At 45.0% G+C, this 22,212-nt stretch overlaps 2 protein-coding genes across 3 annotated transcripts in view; one reads left to right on the forward strand and one right to left on the reverse strand.

Annotated features, from left to right (window-relative positions):
- Positions 1–3,634: 3,634 nt before the first annotated feature.
- snai2 (snail family zinc finger 2) lies at positions 3,635–7,909 on the reverse strand. Of its 2 annotated transcripts, XM_086130119.1 has the most exons (3): positions 7,656–7,909; positions 7,095–7,583; positions 3,635–4,421 (listed from the first exon to the last, which is right to left on the reverse strand). In XM_086130119.1, exons 1-3 carry the CDS (start codon positions 7,732–7,734, stop codon positions 4,240–4,242), a joined length of 750 nt encoding a protein of 249 aa, XP_085986245.1. In that variant the 5' UTR covers positions 7,735–7,909; the 3' UTR covers positions 3,635–4,239. The 2 variants fall into 2 exon arrangements, with proteins under 2 accessions (XP_085986245.1, XP_085986244.1); XM_086130118.1 differs by having other exon boundaries at positions 7,095–7,909.
- Positions 7,910–11,532: 3,623 nt separating this feature from the next.
- sntg1 (syntrophin, gamma 1) overlaps positions 11,533–22,212 on the forward strand; it is a 35,668-nt gene continuing 24,988 nt past the window's right edge. Inside the window, exon 1 of the mRNA XM_086128313.1 lies at positions 11,533–11,969. The gene's annotated coding sequence lies outside the window, so the exon portion shown is untranslated. The remainder of the gene's footprint in view (positions 11,970–22,212) is intronic.

Raw genomic sequence — 22,212 nt, forward strand, 5'->3', positions numbered from 1 at the left:
ACGTTCCGATTGAGAAACAGAACACCCATGTAAAGAACAAGACATAATTAGTCGCTGGTGTGGAAACTCTCACTCCTCCAGGCACTTATTGGAAAAAACAAAACAAAAAACCTAATAGATAGTCATTGTCCTCTTTGATGGTATCTGCTTGGAATGGGAAAGTTCTTGTGGACAAGCACACCTTTGATGACAGCCGAAATTGCATTTGTTCCCCTTGACGGTAGCGAAGGAGTCACACTTGCTGCTTCATCGTCTAGCCAGTGGGGGGCTTTGGCCTAAATGACACCCCCTCCGGACCCCCTGACCTCTCCAGCCACGTCTCTGTGCCATGTGAGAGCAGTTACTCCACATGTGACGGAATGTAAGACATAAAAGGGATGATTGTGTATTCATCCTTTCGCGTCTGTTAGAAATCACCTAGCCGAGGGTTTTACGTCTTGTCTGCCCCTGAGCCGCGACACTAAGAAAGAACGGAACAAAATCCATCGGTTGGTCACGTCACTTATTGTTGTCGACCAAACCCAACACTTGATGGATTTCAGTTTGTCTCGGTGCAGGTAAAAAAAAAAAAATAAATCTAACGTCAAGATCAGTGATTTAAGACACTATGCAGGGTAAATTGAAAATGAAAAAGTGGGAGAAATCGTGGAAAAATAAAATCTGTTTTTGGTGCAGTTTATGAAGAAATTTTAGTACCATAGAGAAAAGACAACAAAAATGTCATTGTAATATTTTTGCAAAATTACTTTTTTCATAAGAAAAATAAGATCATTGTCTTGTAGAATGACCCCCTCGCCGCCCCCCCCCCCCCCCAAAAATAGGACATTTTTTGGCAAAAAATGCCATATCTTTTCTTTATATCTTTATTCTCCAAGGATTATGATTTTTTTTTCTTCTTTAACAAAATTCTCATTTTCATTGAAAATTTACGACATAAGCAAAAACAAATGACTTGATCATAAAAGCTCACACTCAGAAGCTCACGTGCGAACTCGCCAATGTCACACGCCACCCTACCAAGCCCCGACTCTTAACGGACTGTTTTTTTGGCCACGAGATTTGTCAAAAGAGAAGAATCTGTGCTTGGTGGTTGCGCCTTCTCGGCAGCATGCCTGTACCATGACTGATTTTCATTGGGAGGAATGTCAGTGCTATTAGACTGTCGCTGCTGGACAAACCCAGGTCGCTTGTTTATTGCGGCTGTAATGGGCAGCATTTTAAAATTTTTCTTTATTTCTTTATTTCATTTGGACAGTGCGCATTCATGAACACAACAGTGTAAATGCGCTCGACTTAGCATACATGCTCGTTTCCAGCCGTAGTCCCAAGGCAGGTTTCTTAACATAAACAAAACTAAAACAGTTAACATAAAACAACAAAGTAATATAACACAACACTTAACATAGGACACAGACAGTCACGCAATCTTAAGCACTTTTTTTCTGCACACACGTTGTTGTTTGAAGCAGTTATACATGAAAGAGGAGAGAATCAAAGTGTCCTTTCACCAGTGGATCAGAGACATCCAGCTGAAAATGTGCAGACGTCTGCTACAAGCTAAGTTTGAAAGTAAACACGTAGCTGTAGCGTCCATTGACGAAAAAAGAGATTGTTTCTCTTCTCCTGTCCCATGTAAATACGTTTCAATTCCAAGCGGCGATTCGCATCAATGCTCAGCGCCAACGCTCCTTCATCCTCATCCACATTTTCCATTTTCACAGCTCCGTTTTGTTTAGCGGAGATGGCGGCACTGTTGGACAGTATGCACTGGGGCGGTTGAATGGATGGCTTGAGGAGCCGAGGATGGGGATGGTATGCAGGAAAGGTGGTTAAGATGACATGACTGTCCGTGTTTTATGTTATGTATTGTGTTATATCGTTTTGTTATTTGATGTTAACTTTTTTGCAAAGCGCTCTGTTACAGTTGCCGCTGTTGTGAAAGCGCAATATAAATAAAGATGTATTGCATTGTGGGCGGCCCTGTGGTCCAGTGGTTAGCGCGTCGACCTCACAGTGCAGAGCTTCAATCGCAGCTCCGGCCTCCCTGTGTGGAGTTTGCATGTTCTCCCCGGACCTGCGTGGGTTTTCTCCGGGTACTCCGGTTTCCTCCCACATTTCAAATGCATGCGTGGCAGGCTGATTGAACACTCCAAATTGTCCCTTGGTGGGAGTGTGAGCGCGGATGGTTGTTTGTCTCTGTGTGCCCTGCGATTGGCTGGCAACCGGTTCAGGGTGTCCCCCGCCTACTGCCCGAAGACAGCTGGGTTAGACTCCAGCACTCCCCGCGACCCTTGTGAGGATAAGCGGATCGGAAAATGAATGAACGAATGAATGAATGTATTGCATTGTATTATGTCTATCAAACACAGACACCAAATGTATCGTATTTTACAAACACTTTATTCTTGCAATTTGTTGTTTGCCTTCAAATATGTTTGCAATGTATTTTAAAAAAATGTGTTTCAATATATTTAAGTATCTCACAGTCTGTTCAAATGGAGTCTGATTTTGTCTCCACATCTTACCCGACACCTCCTTGATGAGGCTGCACCTCATCAAGGACGTCAGATTGACGGAGACTTTGAGAGTGAAACGGCTCTTAAAAAAGAAATAAAGTTGAAGTGGGCCCCCCGGTGCCACTTTTCCTTTCTATGATGTGAATGATGACTATCAGAGTAACTCTTGCTTCCTACAGGAGCGTGGAGCCACTTGGCCGAGGCCGACGACCACCTGGGAGAGCTTTGCACTGATTCAAAGGCGTCAACTTGTGTGATCGCATGTCTCAGGTAAGTAGTTTCCCAAACACAAATCACCACACACACACACACACACACACGCGCGAACGCACACACGATCAGTATATGTTTGGTGGCATCCTTTGAAGCTCTCCCGGCGCTCTCCATGGACTGTGGCGCGGCGATTAGCATATGCCGCGTCGCCCGAGGACATCCATTTAATACTTGTTGCAAACATTTGAGGAATTTCAAGCAACCATTGCCGCAAAGAAATCCAAATATATCACAGTGATTTCAGCTCCCAACTTGTTTGATGGCATCATAAGAATGGCAGTCAAGCTTTTGTTTGGACTTTTCAAATGAGGAAAATGTCTTTTTTTTCCTCTTGTAAAACGCCAATGGATTACGGATTCTCTCTTCATGTCTGTCAGGCATCAGGCGTATTTTGCTTCATTTGAGTCATATTTTACAGGGGTTAACTTGTTTTAACGCTTGTATGACAGCCAGGAGTGTTTTAAACGCCGCCCGTCGACTCATAGCTATTAAACGGTGACAGTTTGACCCTGGGACTGACTAATTCCCCTTATATTATTTCCTATGCGAAGAAAGAAAAAAAAAGAGTGTCAGGCTGCAGACAGGTGGAAACATGCAGCGCACAGTCGGGCTCAGGGAGGCCTGACGGGTCCTCAAAAGCTCTAGCAAGTGTGTGCCGATCAACATAGCTCGTACGTGTGACATTTCAACATGGCTTGATGTGTGCTGGGCCCGGGAAACGGGTTCAGGCTTGATTTTGGGAGCTGACTCACCCCCCGCCCCCTTTTCTTTTCAAAACGCACATGGATTAAATATCGTAAAAACAGGCAGAATTGTGGCCAACTTCTATAATAAATAAATAAAAATGCCATGAGTCTTTTATTTCCCAAAGTGTCACGAGAGTATGAAAACAAACCTGCATTGCAGTTATAATATACAATCATCGCAGTCACGCTTACATTCAATATAGTATAAAAAATATATATAAAAGGTAAAAATATACATATTATTGCTGAGTAAAAATGGAGGCACTTTAACAGGCGGGAGCAAACGATCCCTACGCGAGTGCTGGCAATCGGTTTGTAATGTCTGTGCAAAAAAAAAAAAAAAAAAAAAAAAAAAAAAAAAATTCAAGTTCCCTAAGTCACAACGGCTTCGCTATTCCCATGGTGTCCTTTTTCTACTTGATGTGTCCGGGCAAAGTGAAGGCACAGGAGACCTTGTAGACATGCAAAAAAAAAAAAAAAAAAGTGCATGAATAGCACAGGTAGGCGAGTACATTAGGCTTGAAACAAGAAGCGATTGCAAAAATGCCAACATTGAACACTTATCCTGGCAAAAAAACAAAACAAAAAAACATTCCCTGACGCATCTCCCGGGCTTGCTTGGAAATTTGCTTTCTAAACAAACAAACAGAAAAAGAAAAAGAAAAAAATGGTCTTGCTGTGGTGGAAGCGAGTATCCCGTGTGTTCAGTGTGCTACGCAGCAGGCGGATTCCTCGTGCTTGTGCAGCAGCGACATCCGCGAGAAGGTTTTGGAGCAGTTCTTGCATTGGTACTTTTTCACATCCGAATGGGTCTGCAGGTGAGCCCTGAGGTTGGAGCGGTCGGCGAACGCCCGCTTGCAGTGGGGACACGAGAAGGGCTTCTCGCCTGCCAGGAAATGACACAACAGGAGGCAAGGTTAAGACACACAGTGACACACGCATGCAAATGTCAAGCGTTGTTAGAGCTGATGGCGACAGCAACATAAGGCTCGGGGGCCATTTGCAGGGCCAGGACAGCATTTTATGTGGTCCACCATGTGCTTGCCCAACAACAACAAAAAAAAAAAACCAATCAAAGTGCAACTGCTTTGAAAAGAAGCTCGGCATCAAATGAGACTTTTGACGGGGATTTTGTCGTCGTGTTAGTCGTTCCTATTGAGCGAGTGTGTGAGACGATCTGCTTTCTTCCCTGGATAAAACACAACCTGTATTTTTGGGGGGTGTAAAACAGTTATTTCAATTGGAAAAACTTAAAATACAAATTACAAGCAAGTTGTTTTTACTTCGAGCTTTAAGGTGGGGAGCCAAATTCACAACAGCAAAACCTTAAACTTCATCCAATTGTCCAACTTAAAATGTCTTCCATTTTTTTGCTGAAGCTCATCAGCAGCAGTGGGCAAGGTACACCCTGAACTGACTGTCAACCAATCGCAGGGGTTTGTGACTTCAATTATATTTATATTTTTTTCAAAAAGTCTAAGGTTGATGGGCCGTTGATTCTTAAAGGAACACGATTTAACAAATTGTTGCTTGTAATTAATTGCTTATAAACAGGCGTGTGCAGCACTAGCTTTGTCGCAATGTGAGAAGGGGGCGCGCCATTTAAAAGAAACGAGGATTATGAAAGGCAGCATGATGAAACATAAAGTCTTCATTGGCTATAAGTGAGCTTTGTTTTGATTCATCACCAAATCTGTCTGAAGGTGGTTTTGAAGGAGGTGCATCCTGAAAATCAAAGTTTGGAAAATGCAGGCTTGGCTAATGACGATTCTAAGACATGAACAAAACTAATGCCTTCGTTGTCGACAATAGGGTGTGTTAGTGGGAATGGTGGTGCATGGCCCCATAAGCATAAAACAAATGGCTTGAAACGGTTGCGTGCAGCGGATACGGGGTGTACCACACAACGGTATGTTGAAGGGGGTGCGTGGATGAAAACAATCCGGAGTTCGAATGAAAGCGTGACTAATTATAATTCCTTCATTGGCCATAAACAGATGTGTCTGTTGGACAGACAATATGTCAACTCTGTCCGGACGTCAAAGGGGTGCGCCACTTTAAAAATGGATTAATTTAATAAATAAATAATACAGATCTTGAAATCAAGCAAAGTAAATATAATGCCTTTAATGACGATGAATGGGTATTTATGGGAGGTCAAAGGGGTGTGGCTAGTCTGGATGTTGATGGGGGTGGACCACTTTAACTTTGAAAGGAAACAAAGTGAGGTACTATAGATTCCATTCACTGGCAATAGATGTGTGCTCGAGAGGGACAAGGGGTGTGCAAAACTACTGTATGTCTGGATGTTGAAGGAGGTGTGTCATTTTGACAATATTAATCCTAACATTTATTTGAATATAATGCTTTGTGCGCGGGCGCCGAATTGAGCACCACCTCTGTTGAGTTGTCAAAGCCGGTGCGCCTCTTCAGAAAACTGTCAATGGAGAATGTTTCATTCTTTTTTCTTCCTTGCATCAATTATACACCCTTATAACTGCGACACTATGACCCAGCTTTCTGGGTTTTGTATAAAACCTCCCCGATTTTTTGTTGGGTTCAATCGGTCAGTCCAATTTTTGATCCAATTTGGGTTATTTTTCACCACGAACGTTTAAGATAAGATAAGAAAACCTTTATTAGTCTCGCAAAGGAGAGATTCCCAATTCACAGCAGCAAAGTTATCAAAGGAAGAGGTAGAACAACAAAATATAGAACAGTGTTATAAATGAGTAATTGCTTGGTAGTAGAGATGCGTCGACACTGTTTAAATGTTAAAAGGGAGATTGAGTGGGGTGAAAAAAGATCTGCACTCTCAAAACAGTTGCATCAAAATAAATTGAACAAATTGGTTGGCTTTGTCCATATTTTTGACATATACTGGGCTTCTTTTTTGACCTGGCAGTTTTAAGAATGTAAGTTATACTTTTGAACATATTCCTATTCATTTGACGCGGCACGCTGCGCGACGAGTTAGCACTTCCACCTCACTGTGCAGAGGTGCAGGCTTCGATTCCAGCACTGGCCTTACAGTGTGGAGTTTACATGTTCTCCCCGTGCCTGTGCAGGTTTTCTCCGGGTACTCCGGCTTCCCCCAATTTCCAAAAACATGCACGGTAGGCCGATTGAACGCTCGAAATTGTCAGTAGGTGTTGCGGGCGAATGGTTGCTCGTCAATGTGCGTCCCCTGCTATTGGCTGCCAACCAGCTGAGGGTGTACCCCGCCTGCTGCCCGTAGACCGCTAGGATAGGCTCCAGCACGCCCCCCCCCCCCCCCCGACCCTCGTGAAGATAAGCGGATTAGAAAATGGATGGATGGATGGATCTTCATTTGACCCAACTTTTGGGTCAAATGAATTACTCCAAAAGTTTGGTTAGTCCCTTTTTTGAGCCGATTCGGGGTATTTTTGGCCCGACTGTTTTTAGAGTGTCCGGCTATAATCATGTACGCTGAGCACTTTATGACTTCAGAACAACGGAACAAGACCCCCCAGCAGTATCCCCCAGACTCCCTCACTCCACCGCTCTCTCGCTCGCGGGAGGCCCGAGGCCAACTCACCGGTGTGCGTCCTGATGTGTCCTTGCAGCAGCCAAGGCCTGGAAAAGGCTTTGCCGCAGATTTTGCACACGCAAGGCAACGTGTGAGTCCTGATGTGCATCTTGAGCGCTCCCAGGCTCACGTACTCCTTCTCGCAGTATTTGCACGTGAAGCACTTGCGAGCCTGCAGCGCGTCGCAGTGCAACTGCTTATGCTTGACGAGTCCCGAGTAGGTCGAGTAGGACTTGGCGCACTGGACGCACTGGAACTTGTCCGGGTCCGGTTGCTGCGGGCCGGGCTCCTCGTCGTCGCTGCGCGGGCTTTCGGAGCCGCTGTGGTCCTTGGACGAGGACGACGAGGAGAGCGAGGAAGGGTATCCGGACAGCGGGGAGAGCGGAAGGCTGCTGGTGGTCCACATTGTGATGGGGCTGTACGCGGCCGGGCTCAGGAACTCCGGCTGGGGGATGACGGGAAGCGGGAGGCCCTTGTACAAGTGCGGCATGATGAGAACTGAAACGGAAGACGGCGAGTCAGTCGGCGAAAGTTCCCCACAAACTCGCTCTGAAAAACTTTTCCCCCCACCTGTTGGACTCTCCAGCTCGCTGTAGTTGGGCTTCTTGGCGGAGTTGATGTGCTTCTTGACCAGAAAGGAGCGCGGCATTTTGAACACAACTCTTTTTTTTTTTTTCCTCCCACTTGTACGAAAAAAAAGTGTGAATCAGACGTTAGAAAGGGCGTTTTTTTTTTTGTTGTTGTTGTTGAAAAGACGGAAATCCTGCTTGCTCAAGTCCAGTGGAGGAGAGTCATGTTGGAGGCAGGCGAGTGCAGTGCAGAGAGTTGCGCTAAAGAGCAGTAAATAGTCCGACGATCAGGTGCGAGGGCAGGGCCTTCAGTTCTCATTTGCATACGACGCACGCGTCGCACCAATTAAAAGGCCGTCACGTGAAAGAGGGCTTGGCGCGCCCTATAAGGGAGTGGGCGGGGCTAGCGAAGCGAAACAGGTGCAACTATTTTGTTGGCCGGCGTGTCAACAAAAAGTTGCTTGGTTCAGCAGAGCTCAAGCTTCGAAAATGAAAGCAAAAAAGTACTTTTAAACTGTTCAGTTAAAACAAAACCATTACAAGTTAAGTATTTTAATGACAGTCGTTGTCCTGTCACTTGAGTTTTTTAAGAACTTTCACTTGTAATCGAGTAAAAGTGAAGTGACTGATAAAATGTTTTAAGTAGATTTGTTGATAGGGGGAAAGTACGGAAGAGGATTAGGGCCAATGAAGGAAAACTTTAATATCAGAATTATGACTTTAAAGTGAGAATTCTGACTTTAATCTCAGAATACGGAAGTTAAAAATTATGATTACATTACTGAGCCCAAAGTTTGCTCGAATGTCTCTGAATCTCTCTTTTTTTTTTTTTTTGGTAAAATATTATTGCTGTAATTCTACTTTTAAAAGTTACAGACTTTTAAGAAATGCAATCACTCACCTCTACCTCTCTAAAAGTGCAGTCATGTATTAAAGTACAGTACAGGCAAAACCTAAATGAACAAATAGCCTATTTTTGCATGCACTGAGAAGTAAAAGGAAAATTACTTTGAACTTTTACACAAGTCCAAATAAAAGTGTATGTGTGAAACGTACTGGAGTAGCTTTGCAGACACTCGGAGCGATGCGAGTTCACTTTTGAAGTGAACCTTTATTTGACAAGTTTACTTGTACTTGAGTCAAAGGACAATTACTTTCATGACATTTTCTGGAAGGACAAATAAGTGAATAAAAACATACTGTAGTACATTTCATCACAGTATAATTGTACTTTATAGTAGAATTTACTTCAGTACGAAGGTCTAAAACTGTTCTCGACATTTACATACTCACCTGCTCTTAAGTTCATCAACATTGTAATTTTATATGAGTAGATTTTTATAATATTGAGTAAAATTTTACTACAACTGTAAAAAATAAAATATACTCAAGACCCATTATCCTAAAAATGGACTTAAGTCGATTTGTAGACACTTTTGACACATCCATCCACCCATCCATCCATTTTCCAATCGCAGGGCACACATAGACAAACAACCCTCCGCGCTCACACTCACACCTCGGGACAATTTAGAGTGTTCCATTAACCCGCCATGAATGTTGTTTGGAATGTGGGAGGAAAGCGGAGTACCCGGAGAAAACCCACACAGGCACAGGGAGAACATGCAAACAGAGGAAGGCCGGAGCCGGAATCGGAAACCTGCACCTCTGCACCGTGAAGCCGACATGCTATCCAATTATCCACTAGGCCGCTAGTCTTTATTTTTCTTTTTTTGGTATTTATTTAATGATATCGGTCATTCGGCATGCAGTGGATCGTGCAACGATTGTGAGAGTAACTGCGTAACTGTTGACGTGCCGACGGCACAGTGCCACATTATACGTGCGCATCATCCACGTACTGGTCGAGTGACGGGCCCTCAGCTAATGCAGCACTTTCCCCAGCCACTAATGCAATCAGGCGTTTGCTCCTTGAAATGCAAATGTAAAAAAAAAAAAAAAGTGCACCCACTTGCCTTCCTCTTTCAAGGTCGACAACGATAATGACTTTAGTCCCCCCACCCGACTCTGCTTGCTGGAAGTGAACATTTAAGTGGAGCAAAGTTGGCAGTCGACGCCCCCTTGTGTTCAACTTGCGGGGGGCGTTTGAAGAACATCTCAGCAGTGGCCTGGCGGTGGAAGCGAGCTGGCTCGGCTGATGTGGAGAAGCGCGGTACACGGCAGATATGCAAAAGCCGTCTTATGTCGGGACATCTTTACGTTCATTGTGAGCCTTATCGCTTATCTTTCCGACGTAATTGCACGACTCCACGAGGTTTTGGCTCTCATGGATGACCGAGGCTTGGGAAGATTATCTATATGCCAAAACGCCAGGCTTCGATTGCAAGTAATGTTAAAAAATAAACATCAGGCATCCGTCGGCGACCGAGCGTTTTTCGGAGTAAAAATGTTGAAGCGGCGATGAAGATGAGGAGGCACGCAGCGCACGTCAGACCAGTAACGCTCAAAATGTTTTGACACATTACAACAGAGGAGGCCTCGTCCTTGGCGTCCTCCGTTGCATTTCCAATAGGGACTCCAAGTACCACACGTTCACATAACTGGAAGCGTATTCGTGCTAACTGTCACCTTGCACAATAGAAATAATCCCAATGACTACAAAAAGTCCACAAAGTCAAAAACGGCTCACATGCACTTCAGTCACATAAATGCAATGCCCACGTTTTGGACATGATGTCATGGCTTCTCAGGATAAACAACAAGAGAATAGAAAACCCCCCCCCATAATGTCTGGGAAAAATCCACACAGTCCCCCCCAAATTCCAAAGCACTCACGATGATGTCACCGTGAACAAAAAGAAAAGAACAGAACCGCTGAATAAATAATCCACAAGGTCAAACTCCAGTCCGCTGCATTCAAATGATAATGTGATTGCCCCCCTGTTGTGCCAACTGTTGCCTTGCACAATAGAAATAAAAACAAGGCCTGGAAAGTATCAACAAAGTAAAAAAAAAAGAAACTCGATGCGTTGTCAGGCATATGTACAATTTGTCACCGACTTGCGTTGCTGAGTGATTCATTCCAAGTGACACCTTGCACAATGAAAATGAAGCGAACGACTAGAAAAACAATCCACAAAGTAAAAAAAAAAAAAAATCCACTGTAGACTCGGCCACTCAATGTTCGTGTCATTGACTGTACTGAGAGTCAAGACAATCAGGCCTCATAAAAAACGGACACCTCAAAAGATCAATAAACACATTGGCTACAAATAATCAACAAAATAAAATGAGTTTTTTTTGAGGATTATTTCAAGTCGTTCCGTTTATTTCTATAAAGTGAGGTGACATTCATCATGAATATCTATCAAAAGGATTTGCTTGGGCCGAACACACAGCCTATTTTTGTGTTTTGTGTTTGGGATGAATAGAATGAAATCGGAATATACCGTAATGAAAGATAAATACAAAGGCAGCAAAGCCATCGAATATGAATATGCGTGTGCCCCGACAGCAACGCGGGCTTTTTGTTGACTTTGTGGATTATTTCAAGTCGGTGTGTTTGATTGTAGAGTTCAAAGTGTCGGTTAACGTGCGGCGATCACGTTAACCATAAGCGTGACACAAACATTGCACTTGCACACGCGGCCAAGAGTCTGCGTTATTGCTCAACGTTTTGTATGGATAATAGATAGATAGATAGATAGACATGACGCTTTCGTCTTTCGTATGCACACACACACACACACACGCGCAAACACACGCCTAAAGCCGCAGTGTGCGCACAAGCGGCGCGTGCGTGCGCGCGCGTGCACTGAGATCTTTGCGCGCCTTCAGTGCGCCTGTGACGCGGGACGAGCGCCAAACGTCCCCAAACAGCGCAGGATTACACAAGAAGAAAAAGGAGGAGGGGGGGGGGGGGGGGGCAAAAAGTGGACCCGCGCGTGTCACGCTCTTCCGATCGAGCGTGCGCATCAGCGTGGGCCAAGCCGAGCGAGTGGACGGACGGTGAGGCGCCGATGCCCGGCTTGAGTCGCCCGCTGGCGGCGCGAGCGACTCGAGGGTGGCGGCGAGCGAAGATGGCGAGCTCACGGGAGCGCTTTTGAGCCGGCGGAGATACACTAAAATCGGATGCGGTGCGCAGGTTCCTGCCCTCCCTTCTCTTCCTCCACCGCTTCCATCCTTCCATCTCTTCTGTTGTGTTCGGAGGCTGAGGCGAGCGGAGCGGCATGTGGGCGATGCTGCCACAAGGGATGCATTGTGGCGCTGGCTGAGATGCTCCGTAACACCCGTTGCATGCGTTGATTTCAAGAGGGAAAGCAGCCTCGTAGGACGTCAGCACCTGTTCGATCAGGTAAGACCGCTTGATTGCCCTTTCTGATTATTAAGTCCAAAATTAATCAATTATCTCATGTTGACTTGATGCAGCACGAACACGAATTCCAGTCTGCCTGTTGGATGCATAATGAAGCGAATCTTGTATAGGTGTGACTTAACATCTTTTTTTTTTTTTTTGCTGCGGGTTGGGCATTGATGTGGGTTGTTTGCACCGCAAAGCAATGTTTCAGTACTCCTGCGTGCACTGGAACGGCTGGGGGTAGGAGGGAGGTTCAATGGAGGGGTTGATGTGGGGTCCAAAGCTGTTGAAATCTGTGATGTGTCACACAATGTATTTTGGCTCCCGGATAAAAAAAAAAAAAAAAAAGCTCATCCTCTCCTTTGCTCTACTGTAATCCATTTTGACGGGGTTTGCGCCTTAAGATGCCCTGCGAGACTCGCAAATCCGCGATTTCCCCCTCGTGCCCCCTTTGCGTTCTCCCCCTCCCTCAACAAACTGAGCCTGAGCACTGGGGTGGTCATAGGTCAGCAGCAGCAGTGTGACGTGGCAGAGCGTTGACCACCTCCACACCCAGCTCTGATTGTCGCCTTTTCCGAAATCCAAAGAGCACCTCGGATAAGTAGAAAATGAGACGATCGTCCAAAAGGTGTCACATTGTGAATTCAATGCTAATTAGCCCGAGGAGCGCGTCACAAAGTTTCCCCGCCGACTGCCGTGATCAACGGCCTAGTGTGGACAAAAGAACTCCTCCGCACTTTATCTTTTCCCGCTCACCTAATCGATAATCTCTTGTTGCCTCCGCTCCTTCGCCTGGACCCTCTGCTGGCTCGTTAAAATTCAGACTACATTAATCGCCTTAAAGATACAAGCAGGATAGGTTGTGTGGCGGCATCATGATTAGTAGCAAATGTTGGTTGCGAGACATCAATTGTGGGAGGGAGCCTCTTCCCGCTGTTGCCCACCTCAGGCGAGGCCACTCGATGGAGTCAAGGCGGTCCCGTGGCCCAAATGTTGTTTGCTGTGTTGCTTTTAAATGATACGGAAAACGGAAAAAAGAAATACCGTCGTTGACCTGCTTCCGATGCAACATTGAGAGGAACCGAGCAAATTGTGGGAAAAAAAAAAAAAAAGGATCAGCTCGTCAGCAAGCTCTGAAGTAGCTACAATTTGAATCAGGTGTGTTGCGGCAGGGAGTGATGGGAAACGGGCAGGACATCGGCCCTTGAGGACCCACTTTGGACACCCCTCATCGAGATGCGGCAACTTTGGCAGGAAAGCATTATTGGTCTTTTTGATAAAGGCTGTTGTTTGACTAAACGAAGCACCTCACTCAAGATGCCGGCAAAGCATTATTTTTACATTAGACACGTCTTTGGCCTGTTCTCATTGGTGAGATTTTTTTCAGCAAGTAATGGGGAATCGTTTGCCCCAAAAAATGTAGTCAATGAGGGAAAAGGTGGATTCTTGAAATGCAAAAAATATGGGAGAACTGTGACAGTTGACTGAATTGCAAATAGCCCGTTTCAGGCTCCAGCTGGCACAAAAAAGACAGAATGGGAGAGGAAGTCTTGATGATTGTCTCCGGTGACCTTCGAATCTAAAACAAAATTTCCATTGTAAATAATGGAGATAAATAGCCAAACACTCCACAGCAAAACTCCACCGCCCTCAAAGCGAAACACGTGCAGAAGGAATCCTTTGATGCTCACTGAACTGAGTCCTTGTGAAGAAAACTGGTTTCTTCCATCGGAAATTATGAAAATGAAATCGATTCAGTCACCACCCCAAAAAAAGCACGATGAAAGTAAAACCAACTAAGCTAGTTATTTGCTACTGTCAATCGAGATCTTGTTTAAAAAGTCAAAACAAAATCAAATGCACCCGTTGTAAGAAAGGAAAAACCCCGTCGTGCACACATTTCTCATTCGTCCTTCTTTGTTCATGTTCGGCGGCTTTTGTGTGATGAACGATAGGCAATGGAATTTAGCACCAACATCTTCAAATGTGATCAATTCCAGGCGAACCGGAACGTTTATCCCATTCCACTTCTTTTCTCGGTGCGCAACCCTCATTGTAAGCTACACCTGAGGCAGTATTGCAGTGAATATTTACATGAAAAACATTTGTAGGCCATGAATGGAAAATAACTGAGCATGTCTCCTTGTGCCGTTTGTAACTTGGAAACCTGCTTTGTCGGGATGGTCCTAAACCAACGACTCCTTCTATAAGCTTGTTGCCCACTCAGGATTCCTGATTATGGCGCATTTGCCTTGTAGGTGTTTGATGTTTGGCATCCACACCAAACCCAACTAGTCACACTTTTATGGACCATTATGGACCCCTCCCGAAGCTGTTCCCACAAAGCCGGAAGAAATCACCTGTCCGAAATGTTTCAGCGCGATGGATTAGGATCATTCACAAGGCTTATTTGACTCTGGAAAGAGTACAAACAGAAGACTCTGTGCCAAGCGATGATCCCTGTGGTCCACCTTGGCGTAGATTGTAGCATGAAGGGCAGACACGCGCTCTTTCAGTATGATCCAAAACAACATGAGAGCCACCACTTCGCAGTGAGCTCGAGAGCAGTTGAGAGGTGGCACTGCTGGAGATCGTCATCGCCATCTAACCTCAGCGCTCCCCCGGCGAGAAAAAAAATGGAGTGGCGGGTTTCATAGCAGGTCACGGCGTGTCAACGCTCCACATGTCCAAGTGGCAAAGGCGGTGACGTATATGCGACTGTCGGTAACTCGATCGGGCAGCGGTAGCCCGGCTTAGCAGGGAGCGCCGGTTAATGAAGCAAAGGCGGCAATCCCGTTGAAGAGCGCCGGCCTCATCTGCATGCGCCCGGCGCGCAGCCACTGATTTTGAGGTGCGTGACAGCGACGCGGGAAGCAATTAAGGAATGAATTAAACACAGTTGCTAAAGCGGGCCACACGCAATGACTTACTCTTTTTTTTTTTTTACATCTTAAACAAAAATATGACAGGCCCAGATGATGAGGAAAAGAAATGAGGATTTGTAATTGTACATATTGTACAGGTTTAACATTTACGATTGGCGGCATCAGCGGTGTGCAAAGGGTTGGGGGCGGAGTTTCGGGTTTGGGAAATCCTCCTTAGCAGGCGCATCCAAAGCCTTATTTTAATGGGCGGCAAAATGTCTTTTACACCCGATGCATGTCAAATGGAGCATGGTGCTATGAACTATATTGAAGTGAGTGGAGGAGTTTCATTTAGACCAGTGGTTCTTAACCTTCTTAGAGGTACCAAACCCACCCAGTTAATATGCACATTCACCGAACCCTGCATTAGTGAAAAAAAAAAATATATATATATATATACAGGTATATACATACAGTATATATTTGACAAATTCAAGATATTAAAAATACACATTTATTAAAAACAGAAAAAAGTAAAGAAAATTTCAAGAGATAAGTATACTGTACTTTTTTAAAAAATTGTACGACGTACCATCACGACAGTCACACGTTGACTACTATGCGAACTAAATTTCTCACAGCACTGATTGGATAAGCAATGTAATGTGATCATCTGCAGCCAGTGATGGCCAAGCGGGCATATCATAACTAATTGACATATTGAGTCGCGTGTGTCTTACCATCCATGGCAGAGGCTCCGTTGCACCCTTGAGACAGATTCACCGAACCCCTGGGGTTCGATCGAACCCAGGTTAAGAACCACTGATTTAGACAAAACAAGTGCTGCATCTTGGTGGCAAGGAACTATATTGAAGTGAAAGAGAATATAATCGACCTCCGTTGACTATGAGGTGTCAATATCATGCCACCTTAGCCCCCAATAAATCTTGACGAGGCCATTTTCATGGAAGCACCCAAGTTGGCTCATGTCCGATGAAGGCCAAGAGTTGACAGTTCACCGGCTAAAGTAGCGCCACCCGCTAAGCAGCTCGATTGAAGATGAGCATTGTGTGCTGCAAATTGTTTTACCCGCTTGCTCACCTCGGAACTTCGTCAATTCACTCAACCTGTGAAGAGTCAAATAGCCCCGAGCGGCAATTAACCCAGATTGCAGTTGTGCTTATGATGGCAGAACAAGAACACGGCTTCTGTGTGTGGCCTGTTGAGTAAAAGCTTTGTTTGATGAGAGGCTCGTTAATGCTTGATGTTGGATACGCATACTAGAGATGCGTGTGTGTGTGTGTGTGTGTTTTTGTGTCCGTTGGGGGATCGTCAGATATGCTCCTATGCATCAGCATAACCGCGTGGCCCGGTTTGGAAAAACTGTCACAGGTCTCATTTCAGATCCCTCGCTTTAAACGTCACTACAAATATTTGAAGCAGGGCACAGCACATCCTAAAGAGCTGCACCATATTTGGCTACATTTGGGATTGATCAGAGCAGAGACCGTATTATGTACCGAGTTGGAGTGATTTGAATTGTATCACATCATAAATGGGGTACACAGTATTGCAATGTATCAGAATTAGGTAGAATCTCATGCTATGGCATCTTCGTTGGAGTGATTCGCGCCTAATCGTTCATCGTTATGTGTTGCATTGTCCTGAGAGTAAATGAAATAGAAGCTTACCGTATCGCAGCGGAACCAACGAATCGAAGTGCGGGCCGCCAGTTGCCGATCCTTGATACAAGTGTTTATCTTATCCATCCATTCATTTTTGAATCCGCTTATCCTCAACCCCGGAGGGTCGCGGGCGTGTTGGCGGTGCCTTTGGACAGCAGGCGCGATCCACCCTCAACTTGTTGCCAGCCAATCGCAGGGCAGACAGAGACAAACAACCAGTCACACTCACAATCAAATTAGAGTGATCAATAATGGAATGTGGGAAGAAAGCAAAGTACCCGGAGAAAACCCACGCAGGCACGGGGTGAACAGAATACTGCACCACAAAAAAAAAAAAACGTAATCATGCTGGTTGGTTTTTAGTCCTTTCCAGCACCGGATTGCAGCACTTGATGCTTGCCCAGCGTCGCGCCCCAGCGCCTGCAGGCGCAGGCCTGCTACGCGGCAGACGGCGCACCTTTGCCCTGGCATGCACACGCGATAATTATAGGTGGGCAACTATGACACGATCTCCGTGTGGAGGAGAGCCGCAAAGCTTTCATGTTTCCAACCGCAGCTCGGAGAAATGGACTGCTATCGATTGTCTGCGCTTTCATTCGGCCTAACGAGCTTCAAATCAATTGAATATTTAGGCACTTATTGACTCATAACATACAGCATCTGTGTTATTTTCTCTATTTATGTTAGAAAAATGCTGAATTAAATTGATAAAATACAAAGCATGCAACTGCTCTTTCACCATTGACAAGGGAAAAACTGAGTAATCACGTAACTTTCCATCATGGCCACTAGTGGGCAGTGTATTTGATCAAGCAGACAAACAGAAGAGTTTCACAACTTTGGTGACTCGGTAAGCCGCAGTCATGTTGTTTTTGCATTGCAGAGGACGAAGAATACGCGCCCAGGAGAATTGTTACACAGTAGAGAATTTTAAATGGTATTTCTATGACTTATACAAGCCTCCAAAAAATGAATTACAGCCAGCCTCAAACTTCAATGAGTCACATCTCTTCAGGGAGTGTTGTGCACGGTGGGTGTGTCAGTAGTCTAGTCTGGATGGGAGGAATTGAAAGGCGTGCAAGACAGGTGTGCGTAAAAAGAAGGAAGAAAAATCGTATTCACCGGATCCTCTTGCTGAAGCAACCGACCTATTGTTTTTTGCACTTGGGCGAGGAAGTGGCTGGGTATTGCGAGGCAGGAGGGGAGTGGTTAAAAGCCTTCTTTTGTTAGGATTGCTCCTCTTTTTGGAATGAACGGTGCAAAAATGTTCAAAATAAGCAAAATATGTAAGTTCGATTCGAACTCGAACTTCCAGAGGCGTATGTTTCCTTAAAAGCGAAATTCAGACCGACCTCAGGAGCTTTCATTTTGAGAGCTTTCACTGTGCTGTATCCCATTTCTAAATCAGGATGAAGTATTCATGCTGGATTTTAAAATATAGATGCTTTAAAATGGCTCTGCTGGGAGTGAAGAGTTACAGCCATTCATTGCTGCATATTTGAGCTCTTTAGCTCTTCAGGCACGTGAAAAAAAAAAAAAGAAGTTCAACTTCACGCTCGCTGCTTTAATTAGCAATAAAATATACATTTAGTTTCACGTATGCCCCGAGACCGATCGGCTAACCCTTCGCACAGTTTGACTTCATAACTAATTGGCGGGACGGTTGAGGGCTTGAAGGTTTTGGGCTGCCGTTTCCCGGCCCCGGTTGCCCCGGCCCCGGTTCCATGCGTGTATTTACACGCATGGTCTGCTCGCACAGATGCAGTAATTAGGCCGCTATTTAGTGGCACATTACAAGGCTTTGTGCTCATTTGTGTCTGATAACACGATTAAGACGCCCAATCCGCTTAGCCAAGGACCATCATCTGTCACAATGTCAGACGCTCCCAGTGTACGTTGAACATTAGGCAAAATATCAGAGGTGGGCATTTGCGACCAACGGAAGGTTGTAGAAGCCATTTTCGGCAACACCATCAACTCGGAAGAAAAAAGAAAAAAGACAAGTGGCATGAGCGGAGCTGCACAAAAGTATCATTAAATGTTTATCAAAGCGTCTTTGGTCAGTTCATGAAACACACTCAACAAACGGGGTCGTTTCCAAATCTGCGGTTGTTTATGCATTGCGCAATAAAGATTATTATTAATAAGAGCTGCAATTTAATATCACCGCTGGCAAATATCAAGGAACTATCAGCACGGCGATTAAACATGAAGTCCACAATGTGATTGGTGAGGTTCCGCTCACAGCCTTCCAGATGCTGACCAATCTAAACAAAGTGGGCAGGGCCTTAGAGATAAACAGTGGGGCTGTACATAAAAAGGCCACCAGACGATGAATGAGCCCATTTGGGATCACGCAAAATCATAGTTTCGTCCTGCGATAAAATCGAGGGGGAGGGGTTGGGAGCTTCCGTCTTATGGGAAAACCGCTGACTCGGCGTGTCCTCACCTTGTGTGTCGAGTGTGCGACTCGTTGATATCTTCTGGCGGAAGACATGCATCACAGTCAGAAAGGCCAAGAGCACAGCCTATAAATGAGTCCACTAATTTACCACTGCGCCCATCACTCATCGTGTACGCGGGGCCCGGAGCTCCATGACACACTCCCATTTGGACAAATGTTCTCAGAGGACTGAAAACACGATGAGACGCGTCTCCATCTCTAGCGAGCGATCGATCCGAGCGTGTGTCTGAGCGGGAGGCAGAGAAACACGTCCACGCAAATAAAGGCCATAAAGGATGAAATGTATAGGGCCCGGCACACAGTACGCCCTTAAAACTGCCGGATCAAAAGTGAGCCGAATGAGTTGAAATACGCTCGGTCGAAAAGGGACACAAGTTGATCCTGGCTTATTTATACAAAGAATATTCATTCATTTTCCGATCTGCTTATCCTCACAAGGGTCGCCAGGGGTGCTAGAGCCTATCCCAGCTGTCTTCGGGCACTAGGCGGGGGACACCCTGAACCGGTTGCCAGCCAATCGCAGGGCACACAGAGACAAACGCCCACACTCACACTCACACCTAGGGACAATTCAGTGTGTTCAATCAGCCTGCCATGCATGTTTTTGGAATGTGGGAGGAAACGGGAGGACCCGGAGAAAACCCACGCAGGCCCGGGGAGAACATGCAAATTCCACACTGGGAGGCCGGAGCTGGAATTGAACTCGGTACCGCTGCACTGTTATGTCGACGCGCTAACCACTGGCCCACCGGACTGCGATACAAAAAATAAATAAAAGCAATGTTGTTACCAAGATGCTCAAAGAAGAAGGCGGTCCAAATTCAACGTTGTTACCCGCACAGCCATTCAGCCTCCACCAACGTTTTCTAAGAATGTTATCTGAAATTGACTTCCATTTCAGTCCACAAAAAAACCGACAATGGTGACCATTTTCAGGTCTTTAGCTGGCCTCAATCCAATCTCCACATGCTTGCAGCGGCAATTAATCATTAAGAAATTGCAATTTATTTCTCTCAATGTTTAATATTTGCATTTGTTATGTGGTGAAAGTCCTCCGGTGTCTTCAAATGTCACCGTCTGCGGTCTTATCCCATTTCATTTGTCGTTTGGCCCACAAATGTGCCACCTGTATCTCACAGAGGCACAAAGCCATCCAAGTGCTCGCAGATCAGGAAACCTAAATAAATAACGACCATTCCCAGCTACAGTCATAAACAATGTTGGTTAACTGCAGCCCAAATGACATTGAGTAAAGCGCAGACCCCAAACAGTCCCTCGAGCTACAGTACGTGCTTTATAATCTGTGAGAGAAATTAGGACAACATTTTTACAATACTAGTTAAAAAATAAATAAACCATTTGGCTCCGCATAGAGTCCATCAGGAATTTGTTCATTTTTTTCCCATGCTGTGTTGCCCTATTCCAAAATAGAATTTCAAAAAGTCTACTCGCAGTGCTCCATAAAACGTAAAAAGTATTTTTTTTCATCCCTATTTTATTGCAAATGTATTACAAAGTCCTAATTGGTAGATGGTTCCAGAGATGGTTGTCCTGGAGGGATTTCCTCCTTCCACAGTGGACCATTGGAGCTCTGACGGAGTGACAATCGGGTTCTTGGCCACCTGCCAAACTAAGCAGGTTTTTTTTTTGGTTTTTAATGTTATTTTAGGAAGAAGGGGAGACTCAACTTGTCCCAGTCTCCTCAACCGTACAGTACAAATACATGAGCACTGACTGCATCCCAGGGCTCATGCATTCACCTATTCATTGCCGTTTACTTATTGCAGATCTCAAAAAGTGGATATGTGTGTCGCCCTTGCATAATACTCAAATAAGCAGATAGATTCTGTAAGTGCTCTCTTGTATCTGTTTCACGAAGTCGAATGCATTGGACGTGACGCCGGCATCCATTTTCCAGTAAAACTCGATTTTCATGAGCACGCGGCGCCGACGGCTGCCTCATGTCATCGGGTCTCGGAGATGGAGATGTCCCGTGTATCATCTTTGCCTCATTCAGCCAATCTCCTCTCCATTGTGTCGGAGGCAACGCGGCTCTGGCAAAGTTGGTGGCGCTGCAAATATCTGATGGAATGATTGTTTAAAAAAAAAAAGAAAGAAAACACTTAGGCTGACTGAACTTAAAAGGCAACAAAGGGTCTAAACCTTTGAATTGAGAAACGCGAGGCATTTTTCAGACAGGACATTTCTTTTTATAGGAGCTTTCTGTCACATCTTTAGACGTTCTGCGCAACTCATTTAGAGCACACTCACACACATCACTGGCTTTCCCCATCACTGTTGCCCTTCTGCTCTGTATACATTCTAGTACACCAGTGCGGGACGTTACTGATTGATTTAGCTGCCAGGTATTCCCACAGCAATTCAATAAATAATACTTTAATCAATACACCATTATAAACTTCACCCTATGCTAATTTGGGGCCGTTGTTGTTGTTTTGTTGCATCGAAATACAATCCCATTATTGAGCAGCCGAGTCCACGTTAGAGCTTCGTCTTGGCAGGATTACAACAAATTACTTTTTAACCCTTAATAGGGCAATGGAACACACGGTGACTCACTAATGAGGCAATCGAAGCACATCAATTCTGCTCGCCAACCAGCTCAAAAGGGTTAGCAATCGTATTTCATCTTTAGCTTCGGGCTATATTTACGGCTAGGATTTGGGTCAGAACGATAGATAGGCTTTCGGGGCGAGAGTTAGTGGGTAAGGCAAGCATGTGGGTTAGCCTGGTTTTGCCTGTTAGGGGTAGGGTACAGCTAAGAATTAAGGTAAGGCATATGGCTAGCTTTAGGATTACGGTCCCAAACGCGGTAAGCTAAATTTGCCCCGACACGAAAATGACGGTGCTGCCATTTTTATGCCAAGCACGCGGACGCCTGTCTATGAAAACATGGCCCCAAAACTCACAGAGTTGTCCATTATGTTAATTTCTTGCAAATGAATCCTTAATCAGAGTGAGCTGTTTGTGTTATATTTTGAACTTCAATTCTGGGTTGCAGAATGTTCTGCCTTGTGTCAGAAATCAAATGAAAGGTCTTTCTTCAAAATTATTTGTCATTGGTTTGATGGAAATGGTATGTATATTCTGTATATACTGAAAAGAGCAGGATTTCCGTAAGTGACATTCAATCATTATCAACCAAAATGACACTGCGCTGAACTACTTCATTCGTCCTTTATTTACAGTGTCTCAAGCTAAATAAG

This window comes from Hippocampus guttulatus, chromosome 14 (genome assembly GCF_054856545.1).
Source record: "Hippocampus guttulatus isolate MCC_2025c chromosome 14, RoL_Hgut_1.0, whole genome shotgun sequence".
NCBI lineage: Eukaryota > Metazoa > Chordata > Actinopteri > Syngnathiformes > Syngnathidae > Hippocampus > Hippocampus guttulatus.